General features: G+C 36.5%; 1 protein-coding gene across 1 annotated transcript in view; it reads right to left on the reverse strand.

Annotated features, from left to right (window-relative positions):
• SEPSECS (Sep (O-phosphoserine) tRNA:Sec (selenocysteine) tRNA synthase) overlaps window positions 1-16,563 on the reverse strand; it is a 25,572-nt gene continuing 9,009 nt past the window's right edge. The window contains exons 6-11 of the mRNA XM_065060667.1: window positions 14,607-14,709; window positions 12,267-12,396; window positions 12,057-12,148; window positions 5,080-5,173; window positions 4,390-4,480; window positions 1-2,980 (exon numbers count right to left, since the gene is read on the reverse strand). Coding sequence (XP_064916739.1) covers window positions 2,731-2,980; window positions 4,390-4,480; window positions 5,080-5,173; window positions 12,057-12,148; window positions 12,267-12,396; window positions 14,607-14,709 — 760 coding nt within the window. The 3' untranslated portion in view covers window positions 1-2,730. The remainder of the gene's footprint in view (window positions 2,981-4,389; window positions 4,481-5,079; window positions 5,174-12,056; window positions 12,149-12,266; window positions 12,397-14,606; window positions 14,710-16,563) is intronic.

Genomic DNA, 16,563 nt, shown 5'->3' on the forward strand with positions numbered 1-16,563 from the left:
TATGTTCCGACATTATTTTACTACTTTATTACACATATAAGTTAATAGAGAATAAGTGGTTTATACATTTCCTTGAAAAATACTTTTTGACATCTACTGAATCTCCTGTTTCAAATATGCTGTAAATAACCAAGTCTTCTCTAATTACTTAAAAGTATATTACCATTTGAATTACTTAAAATTTAATTATATTTACAGTGACATTATATAATGCTTCTGTCTCTAAAAAGTAAATATTAATTCTGAAGACATTTATAGGGACAAAGCAAGTAAACAAAACTGCGAACTGGTACAACAGCTTACCCAAGTAATGTAACATGAATATTTAGTTTGAGAGTTTATACATCATGGTGGGGCACATTTCTCAAAATATTAAGAATTTCTTGACTTTGGGTGACATCACTAAGATTTGTGAAGAATTTTAATGACAGCCAACATTTCTTTTTAATTAAAGCCATCATCTTAAATTGTTTTTTTTAAATTAAAAAAGTCTTAAAAGGTTGAAATCAAAACAAGCCATTTAATTATTTCCCCGGATACTTGTATATATAATTTTCAGCTTTGATTTTAGAAGGGAAATACTTCAAAGGGGGGAAAAACACCACCTGAGAAAGCAGGTCAGTCTACAGTAGAAATGAGTGAATTATTTGCAGCAGACAATTTATTACGAGAACATAAAAGGCAGAGGTTTCTTCCTCTCAGAGAAGGCAAATGCTGTTTTCTTTATTCAGTTTCAGGATATTATTCATTAAATGCTTATTTCAGTTGCTACCACGCACCTCCCTAAACTCTCATAACAATAGTTCTAACGTTCGCATTCTGTGACTAGTCATCTAAATCAATCATTTATACTCATTCAGGCACAGAACAGCAATATTTTAAAAAACCAAACAAACAGGAAGAAAGATATCACTAAGGCCTTGTGGTTTTTTCACTGCCTGCTCCAATATACTGAAGACTGAGGCAGTGAGCTGCACAGTTTTGGCTCCCAGGCTTGTGGAAATACTTTACTGACAGGAAACACTGAGGTATAGCATGCTCTCAATTAAAAAAAAAGAGAGTGGGGTGAGGCAAAAAAAAAAGAGAGAGAGGGATAAAAAAGAAAATAAAATAAATTTACATCTTCTTGGAGCCACAAGGACTCAGTGGCCAAGTTACATTACATTTCTCCTAGGATGTGTTTGTACAGCAAATAACAACCGTGACTGCAGGCTGGGGAGCCATTCCTACACAAGCTGTAATCCATCTCGCCTCTGACTGGAGCAATAACAACAGAGAAGCAGCAGTTCAATTCAAACTTAAGATACAACAGACCTCACTATGTGAGAACAGCTCCATGATGATTAGCATATTATTAACTCCTGCACATTAACATCACCTCTTGTATCAACGCATTTGAACACGCTGGATAGACAGCAATGCTTTCCAAAGCACCACTGTTTTGATTAAGCAGTTTAAAGGGGGCTCTGAAGGACACGTCTCAGATCCCACCAAAGTGGCTAGAATATTTCCTGACATTTAGAACTCATTACTTGTGGTGTCCCAAGTACTACTGTACCACAGACAAAGAAAATGCCGTTGAACATTAAACTCGCTTTGAACACTAAACGACATAAAAACTACATACCATGTAGTAATTGCATTTAAGAACAACTAAAAGTTTTGCTACTTAGAGCCCTGTCACTCCAGTGATACAGAACCTTTGCTTAAGGAACAGTCTCCAAATCTATTGTTTGCTTAATCAATTCAAATCAGCAACTCCACACAAGCCACAGAAGCAACAGTGAAAATGGCAAGAGACACTTCAGAAATGGAAGTCTATACATTTTAACAACAATGGACTAAAAATGCCAAAATACTCTCAGGTCACACTGGCTCTTGAAACCTCTGCATTAATCCCACAAGGCAATCCTCCTTTCCCGTGTCTGACCTGATCGCCCTATCAAAGAAAAGATGGAATGGAAAACACAAAATAAAAGAGGAAAAAAAAAAAAAAAGAGACGACTGTACCTCTCTGCTCCACAACCATTTGCTTTCATTATCAAAATTCCTCTGGGTTACTGAACTATGCAAATGTTTTAAAGAGCTGAGTACTGAGAGGATATGAGGTATTCTAGGTTTTCCTTTGTCACTGAGGGCTGCTTTGTTCTAGGCAGTTCTTGAGAGGTGAGTATACCTAAAAAACACTACTACTCCAACTGCATCATTTCCTAATGCAGTTTTAACATTGTCTTTAGTAAGGGCTATCCCAACACTTACACAAATCTTCAACAATAGAAGTGGCAAGTATGGTGGTGAGAAACAAGGCAGATTTTGAGAGCAGCAAAACATTTCTTGCTGGATGGTCTATACCTGGGAAGGAATTCAATCACTGCCATAAAAAATCTTATTAATCAAAAACATGTGAATAAGCATTCTGCGATTTGCTGAACACTGATCCAAACAGTCACCCACAGACTGAAAGGCCAGCTCAAGGTCTTTATGAATGTAAAGCTTTACCTTGGCAGATATTAAGAACACTTTTGTGCTGCAAAACTTGTATCTGGCCCTCTGCCTTGGAAAGAATCTCACCTACTTTCTTTAAAGCTGAATTTCACCCAACTTTCTTTTGTCATTGTTTTCAGATCGGGAATAAATTTTCTGCACTGCAGATTCACAATGCTAAACCAATACAAACCTGACATATTTCAAACAAAAGCATATCTTCCTGTGTTGCTAAATCTGTATCTTCTAGTCTTCAAGTTGTTCTGTGCCTGTATTAGAATTACTTATTTCATTTACACTTTTTTCTTTCTTTGCTTCTTTTCCAAAAGTCTTCAAACATTTGTCGAGTCTTTTTAGGAATACATCTACATCTTGCTTTTTGATTCCAATTGCTGAGGCAGCGTTGAGGTAAGCACAGGGATAGTCATTTGCGTGTGACATAAAGCCTTTAAAAGTGTAGTTATTCACTGTCTGTACAGACCCACAGGGAACAACCCTGAAACAAACAAACAAAGTTGTGATTCGGTTAAAGGTGCCTTAGATATTTTATGTGACACTCTGTGACGAACACATTTACACTAGTTCCTACATAGTTTAGCATCTGCTAACTCTAAACAAAGTACCATAAGCAGGCTTAGGACAGGCATTCTCCAAGCTAGTGCCCAAGCATCACTATGAGCGACAGTAACAGCAGATCCTGAATTAGCTCAAGTTTGTTTGCATACATGTATGTCCCTTCCCCTCTTCAGTTAAATGATTAAGGCTTTCACTGCTGGTATTTATGAACTCCCCAGTGTGGACGGAAAAGACATCTGCCACAAACTTCCCTATTCCGTAACAAGCCCTAACTATGTGACCTGCTCGGTCTCTGACCTGGGTCAGCTCACCCCTCCTTAGGCAACCTGGTGACCCCAGTCTCCCCGGGACATTTAGAATCTGTTGAAAGGCTGGGTCAAACAGTGTATATGCTATAAAAGAATGTGAGTAACATAAAAAAAGGAAAAAACTGGAACCTTTCTATCAGGCAAAGAATTGGGCAGTTTTAACTTCAAAAACTTAGCCTCTTAAAACATTTCAGCCAAAGATGGCTGAAATTGCAAGACAAGCCAAGGTTAGGACAGGCAAATTAAAAAGAGCATTTAACTACAGTACATATAGATTTACTGTCATGCATCTGTGCAGGAAGTGGAATAATCCAAGCTAATGAAGCATACCTTCTGATGTGGAAACATTCAGCTCTGCCATGAAAAAAATGACATTAAGTCTATGGCAGAAGTTAGCATGGCAGAAGTAATATTCAGATTAAGGAACCCTGCCAACACAAATTTTGAATCATTCTCTTCTTCTAAAAGGTTTAAACAAAAAACATTTAAAATTATTTGGCTTGCATTTCCATGTAGCAGTGTCTCTAAGAATAAATTCAGCTCAGACTGGCCCAGGTTGTAGATTTGGGGGTTTTTTTTAAATGCAATTAGTTCTGTAAAGCAGGATTTTCTTCCATATGACAAAAAGCTATATAGGGTATTAAAAGCTTATTCCCCTGACATCCAGCACAACCATATTTGTGCTGCAATAAACAAAACAAAGATCTTCCCTAAGTAGCTTACAATGTAACTATAAGATCAGACAACAGCTGGAAACTAAATGAAACCAAGGGGTACTAGGGAATAATGACACTAAATTAAATGGGCATGGATTATCTATTTAGCCTACTGAAGCGGCCTCATTGCGAACTCAGGCAGGTAGACATTATTAGCAGATAGCAGTGATGAAGAAGGGTGTATTGCTCTCTGACTTGTTATTGTCAGACTATAACCCATAATCCTCAGACAACTGGTACGAAACAAATATTACAAGATTTCATAAAATGTATACCCAAATTTTTCAAATTCACAGCATCCTCACCTTGCTCCAGAAACTTGTCTTGTGAAAAGCATAGATCCAAGCTGGGTAACAGCAGCATCATTATTTTCATCTAGATTCTTCAGTGACATGGCTAAAGTAACAAAAGGTCAGGTTAAAACTACTACAAAGCTTCTTTTTCTCCAACAAAGAACCACAGGGGACAAGCTGTTTTCCAACAACAAAAATGTACCCAAGTATCGGTGTTCAGATACAAAGAAAAAAAGAAATACAAATACTACATTTCATAATTTTTAACTTTTCCACAAGATTAATTTCCATAGATTAATTCTGCAGTTAGACAGGCAGACTTTGCACAAACAGGCAATATTACCTTGGTGTTCAGGAGAATTTTTGGTTAGAACAAATATCTTGAATAGGAATTCCATAACCTCTTTTACAGCACTACAAAAGCATGGATAAAAAAATTATACCCTAATTTGTTTTAAAATCTACTTATTCATAAAGTATTAATACATGCTAACATCTTCTGCCTGCCTGGATTACAATGAGTATCGGACAGGAACAATTTTGCAAAAACATAAAAGGCTCAGGTGGCTACTCAATAGTCTCATATCAGCCTAAGAACAATTTAATGGAGTGTAGTGGACAATGTTTAATATATAGAAGCTGTATGCGAAAGTGCACGGTATATAAGATTTTTTTTTTTAATAGATAAAAACCAACAATTACCTAAGGAAATGGGATTATGTGGTGTTTCTAGCAGTCTCTCACTGTGGTTATCTGCCAGCTTCTTCAGCTCACTTGAAAGATAGGAAAACATCTCCTGGAAAAAAAGAGACAATATTTTTGTTATTAGCTATCAAACAGAGAAAATAGTACCTATTTCACAAAATGGTTAAGTCTCCATTATAACCCACAGGTGCCCAGCTGATCCTCTTTTCATGTGTACCAAGTAAGTAGACCAGGCAATTCCCTGAAATCATTCTATAAAGGAACAGCTCCATTTATTGAACACCGTTTTTCCCCCTCAAGCTGGTACAAAGCTCTCTGTCTGGTCTAATAAACGTGCTTGGGATGTCAGTCATTCTCTCTGTGGCCCTGAAACCTAAGGAGAAGAGATCTTGAAGAGATTCCCAGCGCACAGCAGGTCTCACCCACCTCCCCCCATCCAGGCCCCTGAGCCACAGAAAATGAACCATTACCATTGCAGATGGCCACGTTATGTCATATTGCTCCTTACTTTTGTTTTCTCTCTATTCATATAATACATTTCAGACTAAAAGTAGTGTGTTTTGTTACCAGGTATCACACAACTGCAATTACCGCTAGTGCAGACTTCTTTTTCTGCACGAGAATGGCAATGCCGTGGCTTAAGGAGCAGGCTGTGGGTACACATTTAGTTTCACACAGTATCTACTCTCCCGAATCCTCAGCTCTGTTGTGAGGCCAGTCCTCATCCTGGGACTGAGCCCTCCTGTTCAAGCCTACCAAAAGAATGGAGATACCTGAATTTCTGCCATCGCTTGGATTGCACCTTTATTGTAAAAATGTCATAAAACTCGGATTCATAAGTGTTTTGGCTCAGATACAAGTCACACTGCACACAAAAGGTTGCTTCTCTTACTTCATATACATTTTATTCCCTCTCTCTTCCCCAGTAGTAATCTATGATAATTGCTCATGGTCTTCCTCAGTTAAATATCTTCACAGATTGGCTCAAACCACCTATGGACAGAGAATAAACGCTATTCTTTTTATGGTATCCTTTGGCTTCTTCTCCATCCTTCTCAATGCTTAGCCTCTCATAAAAACTAGCAAAAATATACAAATACTGGGTAGTCTTTTTAAAACATACTGAACACCAGATTTTTTTTATTTCTGGCCATAAAGGTTGTGCTGCTCTTCTGCTTCAATGCAACTGCCTGTTTAAGCATCCTCATCAATTTCTGGACCTGACAAGTGATTTTTCGCTCTTTAAATAGAATTGCCTCTTCTGTTTGCAGACCAGTATCCTGTTCTAATCTGCACATTCTGACAGATACAAATTATAACTTGTCATCAAAATTCTGTTTTTAAGCAGAACCTCCCAAAGGTCTTACAAAACCAAACGAGCTTCGTGCCAGCTGAGTTAGAAGAATGTTACAGCGGCTTTTCCTGAGCCACTGCAGGGAACCCAGCTTCACTTCATGAGTGACCAAATGAGCACAGCTCCTGACCTGGTTTTCCTCCTACCATAAAATGAATCCAGACGGAGAGGAAAAAGTATTACTGTTACTGTCTAAATGATTATGCTATTGATCAAGTATCAACAAGAGCATAATGCGACTGTAATTCTCGGAACAACAATAAAAATTTCAAGAGGCATCTATGGTTAATTATCAGAACCTGAAATTTGTGAGAAAACACTCTTATTTTTCAGAGGCATTTGCAAATCAAATTATTTTATGGGTTCAATTTACCAGAGTTTATTTACAGTTCATGCACAGAAGTTGAAAAACATTTATGTTTCAAATGTTCAGACACTTTTGCCTTCCTTCTGGTCCCTCACTGAATATAAACACATTACTCACTTGTTATTTGCTTTCCACAATAAGCATCGCCAATGTGTTAGTCATTTCATTAGTAGTTGTTGGTTTTTTTAAATCCAAATCATAAATTAATTTGTGCTCCCTCTGCTGGCTATTTACTTCTACAACTGAAGCAAAGTATTACAGAAATACACATAAATTGTGTTTACTATGGAGATATTACTGGTTAAATTAGGACTGAGAAAAACCTGTACTGGAACAGGAACATATTCCAAATGAATTCTTTTTTGTGTGTTGTACCTAGGGAATTCTCTATCGCACTTCTTGCAGTATTTATTACTGAAAGGACTGCAAGTTGGTGTAACCAGTTAGCCACTGTATAAATGTTTTACATTAAATCAAGTATTGAGGTTAGTAGATGAGCATTTATGTACATAGGAATTTGTTTAAAAAGGGACAATAGAAAGATGGCAAAAAAAAAAAAAATCTAAGTATGTATTTTCATCAGATTGACTGAAGCTACCTGAACCCAAATTCAAAACTTACTTTTTATGAACAATACTATTTTGCATCTTTTCAAAGGGAGCCCTCCAGATATATTATAGTTTGAGAAGTTCAGCAGTTTGTTGCAAGACAGATTAATGGCCTTTCCAAAGAAAAAAGAAAAAAAAAAGCAATATTTTGTGAGGTCAAATCTATAACCAACCCCTATCACAAAATATTTGTTACGTGGAAAAATTATAAGCAGCCTAAGCAATTATATACAAATGAGCTCTTACATAATCGATTTTCTGTAGCAGGCACTCCAGTGAAGCCATTAGGCTAAAGTTGCATTGAACAACACAAGTAATACTAAATGTCAGTTAAGTTTCATTATTTCATTCACTCTTTCCCCTTAGAAACTTATCACAAAACCTCATCAGGCTAGTGAAATGAATGCCAAACTATGTGAAATTGTCTTGCACTTCTTCTTGTCTTTCTAGCACCTGAAACAATAAAATACTTCAAAAAATACAAAGAACAAGTCAACAATGGAACACGCATCAAATGTGCTAAACGACTCAGTTAGCTGGACAATATGGGGGTACTAAATATGCCATTAGTCCCACAGCAGGTGACAGAGAGACAACTGATTAAGACCAGAAAACTTTTTGTGCATGGCTGAAACTATCGCAGCTGGTTCTAACCAGCCAGCTTGCTCACACTCCCAGCCTGGAACACTCTGCCTTCCTCCCTGTGCCACTCTCATCTGGAGAGATGAGCTGTCCTCAGAGAAGAGCCATACAGCTGTTTATGGTGCTGAAGAACACAGTGCAGAAGAGCAATTCTATAACCTCTCTGCACTAGATACAGACTGCCAGCGCTCATGTGCTGTACCTGAGACTGATCTGGTCCCACCTTTAAAAACAAGAACAAATGTAAGAAAGAAACTGTGCATGTACATGTGTGATACCTACATATGCCATCTACCCTTGTAGATAGCTTCTCCCGCACTGCAAGATCGAGAATGTTGTTCTGAATTTATAATATAATGACAAGTTTTAAAAATATAAAACTAATTATGAAACTTTAAAATCCCCATATCAGGTAAAAGTAATCTAACGTAAAGTGCCCAGTAAGTCTTGCCTATCTGCTATCGTAACACTAATGCTGACAATCACCACACTCACGTATTTTCGAAAGGTCTTTTTTAACAACTCTGATCAACACACGTTCTCTTCAGCGCTTGCAAGACCCGGCGATCGGGCTCCTTGTGGGCCACGCCGCTCCAATACAAGCTTTAAGTACGTACGGCCTCTTTGAAGCTTCCATTCATACCTGGCACTTGTTCAACCACACATCACCATTTAAGATAATAATTTAATTCAGTTAAATTACCTTGCCTCCAGCCACCCTAAAATTTGAATATGGCTCCACATATTTCACACAAGGAAAATCCTGCAATATTACCACATATTTGGCAAACTACAGCGTAGCAAACTGACTAGACAAAAAAAGAGTAACGGAAGTCTGTCTTCTTGTAAGAATACTTGATTTTTTATATGTTTAAATTCCAGCATTAAGTAGCTTTTCTCTTATTCTTAAATGCAATCACAAAAAGAGCAGCAATATAAACTCACACTGAACTGTACAAATAATTTATTCCTATCAGAATAATTACATCAATGGTAAATCATAAAATGTAAACCCAGGATTTTATTGAATTGTGAAAACCAAACAATTTCCTCCCACTTAGTGTGACTTTAAGTATTTTAGATACATACTTTATAAGGACATAAAAATTACTCCAGTTTATCACTCTTAGAAAGTATACAGACAGAGGATACAGATAGAAAAAGCTCCATCATGTCCCAAGTAGCACAAAAATACATTTCAGAAAATCAGAATTATCTTTATTGTTAGATTGTTAAGGAAAGTCTAACAAGAAAATCCATAACTGCTGAAAACAAAATGAAGCCATCTCCTCTTCAGTAATACCTGCATAATAATTAGTTAAATGGATTAAATGCATCACATTAGAAAATAGTTGACAGGTATCAAACCTGATATGTAAGGTCCTGAATGTAAAGCCTGAATGTAAGGTCCTTGCTCTCCATCGCTTCTGAGGTGACAACTGAAGTCTACAGTATATGCTACTGTACTCTGCAATCACTATATTCGCTACACGTGGCCTGGTTCAGACGCACAAATACATACATGAAAGTAGAGTTTTAGACCTTGCAATGCACAATATGGGACACAACATAACGTGTCTAGAGGAAACCAAAGGAGCCACTACTAAAACTTAATCTTTACATAATATTATGAGTTATTTAAAAGCAAAGACTAACAAATTTGACCAAGGGTCAGTTGCCATTATCTGCATTACAAAATAACCCGGAATCCCCTATTGAGATCAGAAAAACACTGTGCTAAACCTTACATAAACACAGAAAACGGAATACTGAACATTTAGAACAAGTGAGCAAGCATTACTGTTGGTGGTCTTCTTCCATCCTTTCTCTGGAAACATCAAGGCTAAATATGACTATTGAAAATGTTCCTTATTGAGCTTGCATATGTGCAAACTTTTATTCAGACATTTGGACAGCAAGTGTGTGTTACTCCCTTGCTCTTCTGTTCTCAGATCCATTGAACCATTTTATTCCTTCATATTATAACATGTAATAACATATAATCTCATGCTCTTGGACAACTGCACACTCCATGACTGCCAGCTCGTCAGAAAATACCATTCTACGTACGTGCTCCTCTCCCTCATATAATCTTTTCCCTTCCTATATTAAACAGCTCATCCGTGTAAAAGAAAAACTGGGCAGATTATTTCTTTCCTTGGTTGCGTGAGATTAATCTCTTCTCAGTAATATTCTGGTCTTTCTGGCTTGAGCTCAAATAACCTGAAGTAACACTCATCTGAATTAGGATAAGGTAAAAAGAAAAAAAACCCACAACTTGGAAGTCTTTTTACAGCTGACTTTTTGTGTGAGTAGGTGTAGCTGCACCGATATAGAAAGGAGTACTCAATGTCAAGCTATAAATAGCTCCTGCTGGGAGCCTAATAGCCTCTGCCTCTGCTTTCACAAAGCACAGGCAATAAACTGTCACTATTACATTTTTACAATTTGGGAACAAACAGATTTAAGTAAAAAAAGGTTTATATTTCTACAGCAAATCCAATAAAAGAAACATATTTATGCCATATAAAAAGCTGTGTTTATAGAGTATACTTCCATTTGAAACAAAAATACCTGAAATTGTAAAAATATAATGCTTTATTCACTTTAGAATTCTACTTCCAAGAAAATTACATGATTCAAAGCATACAGTTACTCATGAAGACTATTTATGAACAAACTATTATTTATGATTCGGAGAATATTTATACTGCCCATTACATTTCTGCTATCTGTGTAAATCTAATATGAAAATCAGCTTTGTAGAAGACATGATAAATTCACTTGAGATTCTTTTGGAGATGAAAGTGAAGGGGGGAAAAAAATGACAATTTGCTATTAGTGAAGACACAAACCATACATGGCAATACATACAACAGTCCAGAATAAAATGTTAGAAAGTGTATTGCAACAGTGGCAGAAGTGGTAACTGCTTTCAGTGTTTCACAAACCATGTTTTCACTTCGGTTGCACACATCACCTCTTAGTCTCTGTAAGGCCACAAAGCTGGCTTGGTTTTCTATAGTCTCGCTATTCCTACAGGATCTCAATTCCAGTACAAAATTTCTGGATGCCTTTACGAGCAGCTAGAAACAAGCCACAGCATTCAGTGCTATTGCCCTGCCAGGTAATCAGGGGCATCAGCAAGCTGTCAGCAGAGAACAATTGAAACACGGTTTCTAAATAAAATAATGAAACAGATCATGCATGATTTAAAATTATTAACAGTACTTAATTCAAAGCATTTCCTTAACTAAAACGCTTTACAAAAAGAACTCTGTGTGTTCATATATACAGATAATCAGGCCTGTAGTATGTCCAGAATTAAGGACAACTCCAGAGGTACAGGTTCCGGCCCTAGACCACTTGAATGTCTGTGCAATGCAGTTATACCCAACCTAAAACACAGCCTGTGAGAAGCAGAGAAGAAACCTAGCTCTCTACCTAGCTGAATACCTTGAATGTCAGTATTTTTCTATTTTTGTTGCCATGCACAGTATTTATAACCTAACCAGAAGCTGTGATTCTCCAGAGAATGTGGTACACAAACACTTAATTAAACACTATCATAATACAAAGGCACCATAGGGCCAAATGAAGAAGAGCAGAAACCCATGGGTTACCTCTGAGCATCTGATCTCATGCTTTGGTCCTGGAAGCAGTGTGATCACAGTAACGCAAAGTGCTTCCCAGATTAGGCTTTTATGGGCAAAATTCTGTTGTGCTAGGCACACTTTGGAATAGATATGAATAAAGTACAAGATAGTACAGGACCTCAGTTCAGCCTTCTGGTTTGGAAAACAACATGGAAATCAAGCTTACTCATGAGCACCCTTTGGCCAAGAAGTAATTATATCATATGGCCTTTCCACAATCAGAGCTGTGAGCTCCGAAGAACTTAAGCAGCTTTCTAGACAGAAACTGGATTTACTACACAAAGCAGTTTTGCAACAAGAACGTTAACAGCTGACTTCAAGAAAGTGCTGCTTGCCAAAAGGCTTACCTTTCTCTCTTTCAGTAACTGTTTGTAGCCGCTGGTACCTAGAGACAGAAGCGTAATGAGGACATCTAAAGAAGGAGACGCAGATGCTCTTCCTGAAAAGCACAATATACAGATTAAATCGGCAAAAATAAATTTTATGTGAAAGAAAGCTGATAATCAAGTTTTCTACAGTTATTTCATATGGATGCAATCAGTCCATGAACTAGTTACCTGGATACATTTTGCTGATCTCCTGAATGAAGGACTCATTGAAGCCAGCAATGATGGCACCACCTACTGGAACCATAAAATTTTTGTCCAAGCTCTGAACAAAAGCATCTATTCTGCCTACTCGAGCACCCTTTATCAAAAAGAAACAAAGAAAAATACACAGCTTATATTAGGAAAAAGGAAACACATGATAGCATCATAATTACACAGCAATGTAACTGAAATAAATTCCTGAAACTCTCTCAAATATTGTATGTGCTAAAAAATTAAAAATCACAGTGTTAGCTCTTCTCAGCATTGCTCACTATTATTACCATTGTCTGCCTAAATAGTACCTTTCAAATTCCTATTTTGCTATGATTTAAAATACTGACTTTAGTTCCTGCAAGTCTAAGTGTAGCTTATTTTCAACAAGCAAAATCAAAAACCCTTGCAATTGAATTGGAATTATACAGTTAAAACTGTACAACCCAAAAGGTTTCACAGATTCTCACAGTAAAGGGCTACAGGTTAATGCTTCATTAGAAAAGAAGCTTTTACTTGATACGTGTGTAAATTTGCATTAAAACAACTGGGCTGTGACAGCACTCCTTCTTACAAGTCTGCCTGCAACAATCAAAATCCAGATAACTTCTTGTACTAGCGTTCCCTACTTCCCAGGAAACCAAATGTCCTCATATTAATAGCTAGCTACTCAGATATTCTTAAAGGATAAAAATGTGGATTCTGCAGTACATCTTCAATTTGAGCTACATGCTACTGTGAACTGTACAATTCAAAAGTATGCAGCATAACAGAACCTGAAAAGTATATTAAAGAATGTACAAATTAAAGTGTATGAAAATACACACGTATTAAAGTACTATACACTAAAACCAAGAAACAGAAATAGAGTAAATAGCTATGTCAAAAAGAGTTTAAAAAGCAGATCCACCTGCAGCTGTTATTTCCATGTTTTAATAGCTTAGTGCATGGGAGATGGGAAGAAGGACTCCAAGTTTGTCAGCTTTTTGATGGAAAGATGAATGTCAGCAGCTATCATTTGATTTAATTGGCAGGAGGCCACCAAAGGAAAAAGCATGACAAATGAAATGGTCTCAAAAGCTCTTTCCTGTGACACTCTTCCAAGTTCTGTTCACACTGTGCTCAGCGTGTACATATTCCTGTGTTCATTAATAACTACTTCCTCACAGACAGTACATTTTCTATCACGGAAAATACATTTCTGTAAATAAATGTAAACCAAAACAGAGCTCAAATGTATACATTTGCATAACCAAATGAAAAAAAAACCACCACACAACAAACAAACCTCAACAACCAAGAAGCCAAGAAAAAGCCACAGAAAGTAACACAGTAACAGTTCTATTTGTAGCTTTGTAGTCTGAAAGATACATTTCATGCAGTAAAATTGAGCAATTCCACAGCCCCCTTCATGTCAGAATTCCACTAAATTTGTGCAAGTTAAATACAATAAACATGTATCACGTACATTACAAATAAAGCATAAGCCATTTTCTATTTCATGTATCACTTCAAGTTTTGTCAAATTCCTTCAGTCTCTCAAGATTTAGAAATGCCAACATGACGTTCCTGCCATGTATCAAGCTGGTCTGTGCCCAGTTAACAACACAGTGACTTCTCAATTAGAAAAAATATATGACCAGCATAATAGCTCAGGATCCCTTGGATCCTGTTAAAAAATATCCCTCTGTTCTTTTGATATGGGCAACAGAGAGAAAAGAGAAATATTGAAGAAACAGTGCATGTACATTGCAATGAGCAAAAATGAAAGAATTTTAAGTTTCATGGCTGATCTTGGATATTAAGCAACCTCCTTTTCAAATTAAACAGGAACAGAAGTTAAACCTTTTCAAACACAACACTGAACCCAGTTTCATCAGCTGTTCTCAATGACAACAATATTTTAATAGTAGCAACATCTACAAAATGTTGCTGTAGAATCTTGTACCTTCAACTGAAAATCTGTAACTCACACTCTGTTGAAGGCTTAATCCCTATTCGAGTATGATCCATTATTTTATTTTTAGTTAATAAGTTTATGAAATATTTTAAAAAAGCTTTTTAAGGACATTTTTCCATCACGAAAAACACTTGAACATAAAGCAAAACCTAAATAAATTTTGTTTGACTAAATAAAAAGCACATAATAGAAGTATTTCCCCCTGCTCCGCTTTCTCAGAAATACATCCAAATATCAGACACGCACAGGATTACTCTCAAAGCTGTGAAACATCCGACAAAATTTCCTATTGCCATCTACAATCAGAGAGTTACTTATACTTGTTAAAAAAATGATTTGAAATACACAGCTCCTACCTGCTGGATAAGATGCATACATTTTGAAGACTGAACTCCATAAGCATTGTTGACAATATGGGGAATGTCATAATTAGCACAAATCACAGCCAGTTCCTCCAGTCTATGAGCATAAAATTGTAATTTAGAGAAGCATTGATAACTGTAACTCATGTTACAAATTAGACCATTAAAAGACTGAAAGGTCCACAAGGAGGCCAGAGTGAGAAAAGAAACGTTTTTTATTAGTACCTCAAGGTGTTACTTGTCACCTTAAGCTATAAAGGTTGAGAAGAAAATTCTGTTAGCTTTTCCATATATGACAAATTGTCGACCTGGGCTGAATTTTTTTATGCTTCTCTGAAAGTTTTGTCAGGAACACAGTAAACAGATCCAAAACCATTCTGCTTCAGATATAAGCATTTCTATACTACTTTAATGATAACTAACAGAGCTTCAGCTATTCACACTCTTGTTTTCTTCTAATATTCAACCTGAAAATGGCCTAATGGAAGTTACAAGATGCACACTGGGAATCAAAAGCATCATGTTCACATGGTTCTGTTCATTTCAAAGAACTAATATTTCATTCAACCCTTTGGCTAAAATCCCATTTGCATATTTCAGATAAACTGATTAAAAAAAAGATATTCTTCAAAGGAATGGAGAGCCCTAAAACGTCTGCACGTGGAAACCAATAAATTAAAACTCTGTTTAACTGTTTACTCAGAAATAAAGACAAATCTTCCCTTGCCTTTAGAAATCCCTGAAATCACAGTGAATTCAGCTTGGATTGATTTCTCAGTCAAACTAGGATTTATGTGGCTGCACAGGTCATTTTGGGTAAGGGCCTTCAACAGTTTAAACACACATGTACTTAGTATCCTCTTTTGAACCACCCTAATAATGCTCTATTTTTCAAAAAAAGCTCTTGTTTTCCCTCAAACATGTGAATATATTTCAGAAATAAAATCTATTTGAACAAACAAGGTAATAAACAATAATGTAAAGTGATAATAAAGGTAATAATATTTTTAAAAATTAGGAAACTCTAAATCTTCAATGCATTTTTACTCTATGTCCTTCTGTACAGCCTCTCACTGTAATTTACTGACATTCACATAAAACATGACAGAGTATGAAAACATTTTCCAAGAGGTGACATTCCATTGCATTCTATTACATTGCCTAGTGTCGGTTTGTAATGCAAAATTCAGTTGCAAACCTCAGATTAAATTTTCTAAGCCTCAGTCCTTTGGAAAACATCATCACTGTATTATCCCTAAAAAAAAATCACAAGTATGTAACGATTAGGAAACACAAATAGTATAATGTACGTATTGATCTCCTAGAGTCAAGATATTCAGCAGGAGCTGCATGTCCAATAATTTTTCACGTTTATCAACATCCTGAATCCCGAACTATGTAACACTAACAGAATACTTCAGGAAATATAACACTACATGTGGCAAAGCTTTTGCCCTCTGATCTGCTGATCTTAATCAGATTCATTCCTCACCTTCCACAGAGACTCAAAGGAAAACAGTTCCCCTCTTACAGTTTTCTTTTTAAGTGCAGGTGGAGAATTTCACCAAACTGGAAACATAAGAGGGTGCACTGTTACATACGTTTGGCTTTCTTGCCTCCTGAGGCTTAAAGGAGCAATAATCTAGCTCCTACAAGGACTGCGAACAGAAAAGTCTCTTTCCCTAAAAATATTCTGTTGAACAATTAGATCCATATTGCAATACAAGATGGGAGTGCTACAGCTTGAAAACAATATGTAATTATGCAAGGGAAGCAAACAATTATGCACAACACATGTCTGCTTCCAAGACTTAGAATGAACCATTAAAAGAGCTGCTGGTCATATTAGGAAAATAAAGCAGTTTGGCTACTACTCAAGTTCTTAAAATTCACAAGTGGAACTTAAAGAAATCTTTTCTAGGTCTTTCTTTTTTTCTTTCTCTCTTGCTTG

The sequence above is a fragment of the Columba livia genome, chromosome 4, assembly GCF_036013475.1.
Source record: "Columba livia isolate bColLiv1 breed racing homer chromosome 4, bColLiv1.pat.W.v2, whole genome shotgun sequence".
Classification (NCBI taxonomy): Eukaryota; Metazoa; Chordata; class Aves; order Columbiformes; family Columbidae; genus Columba; species Columba livia.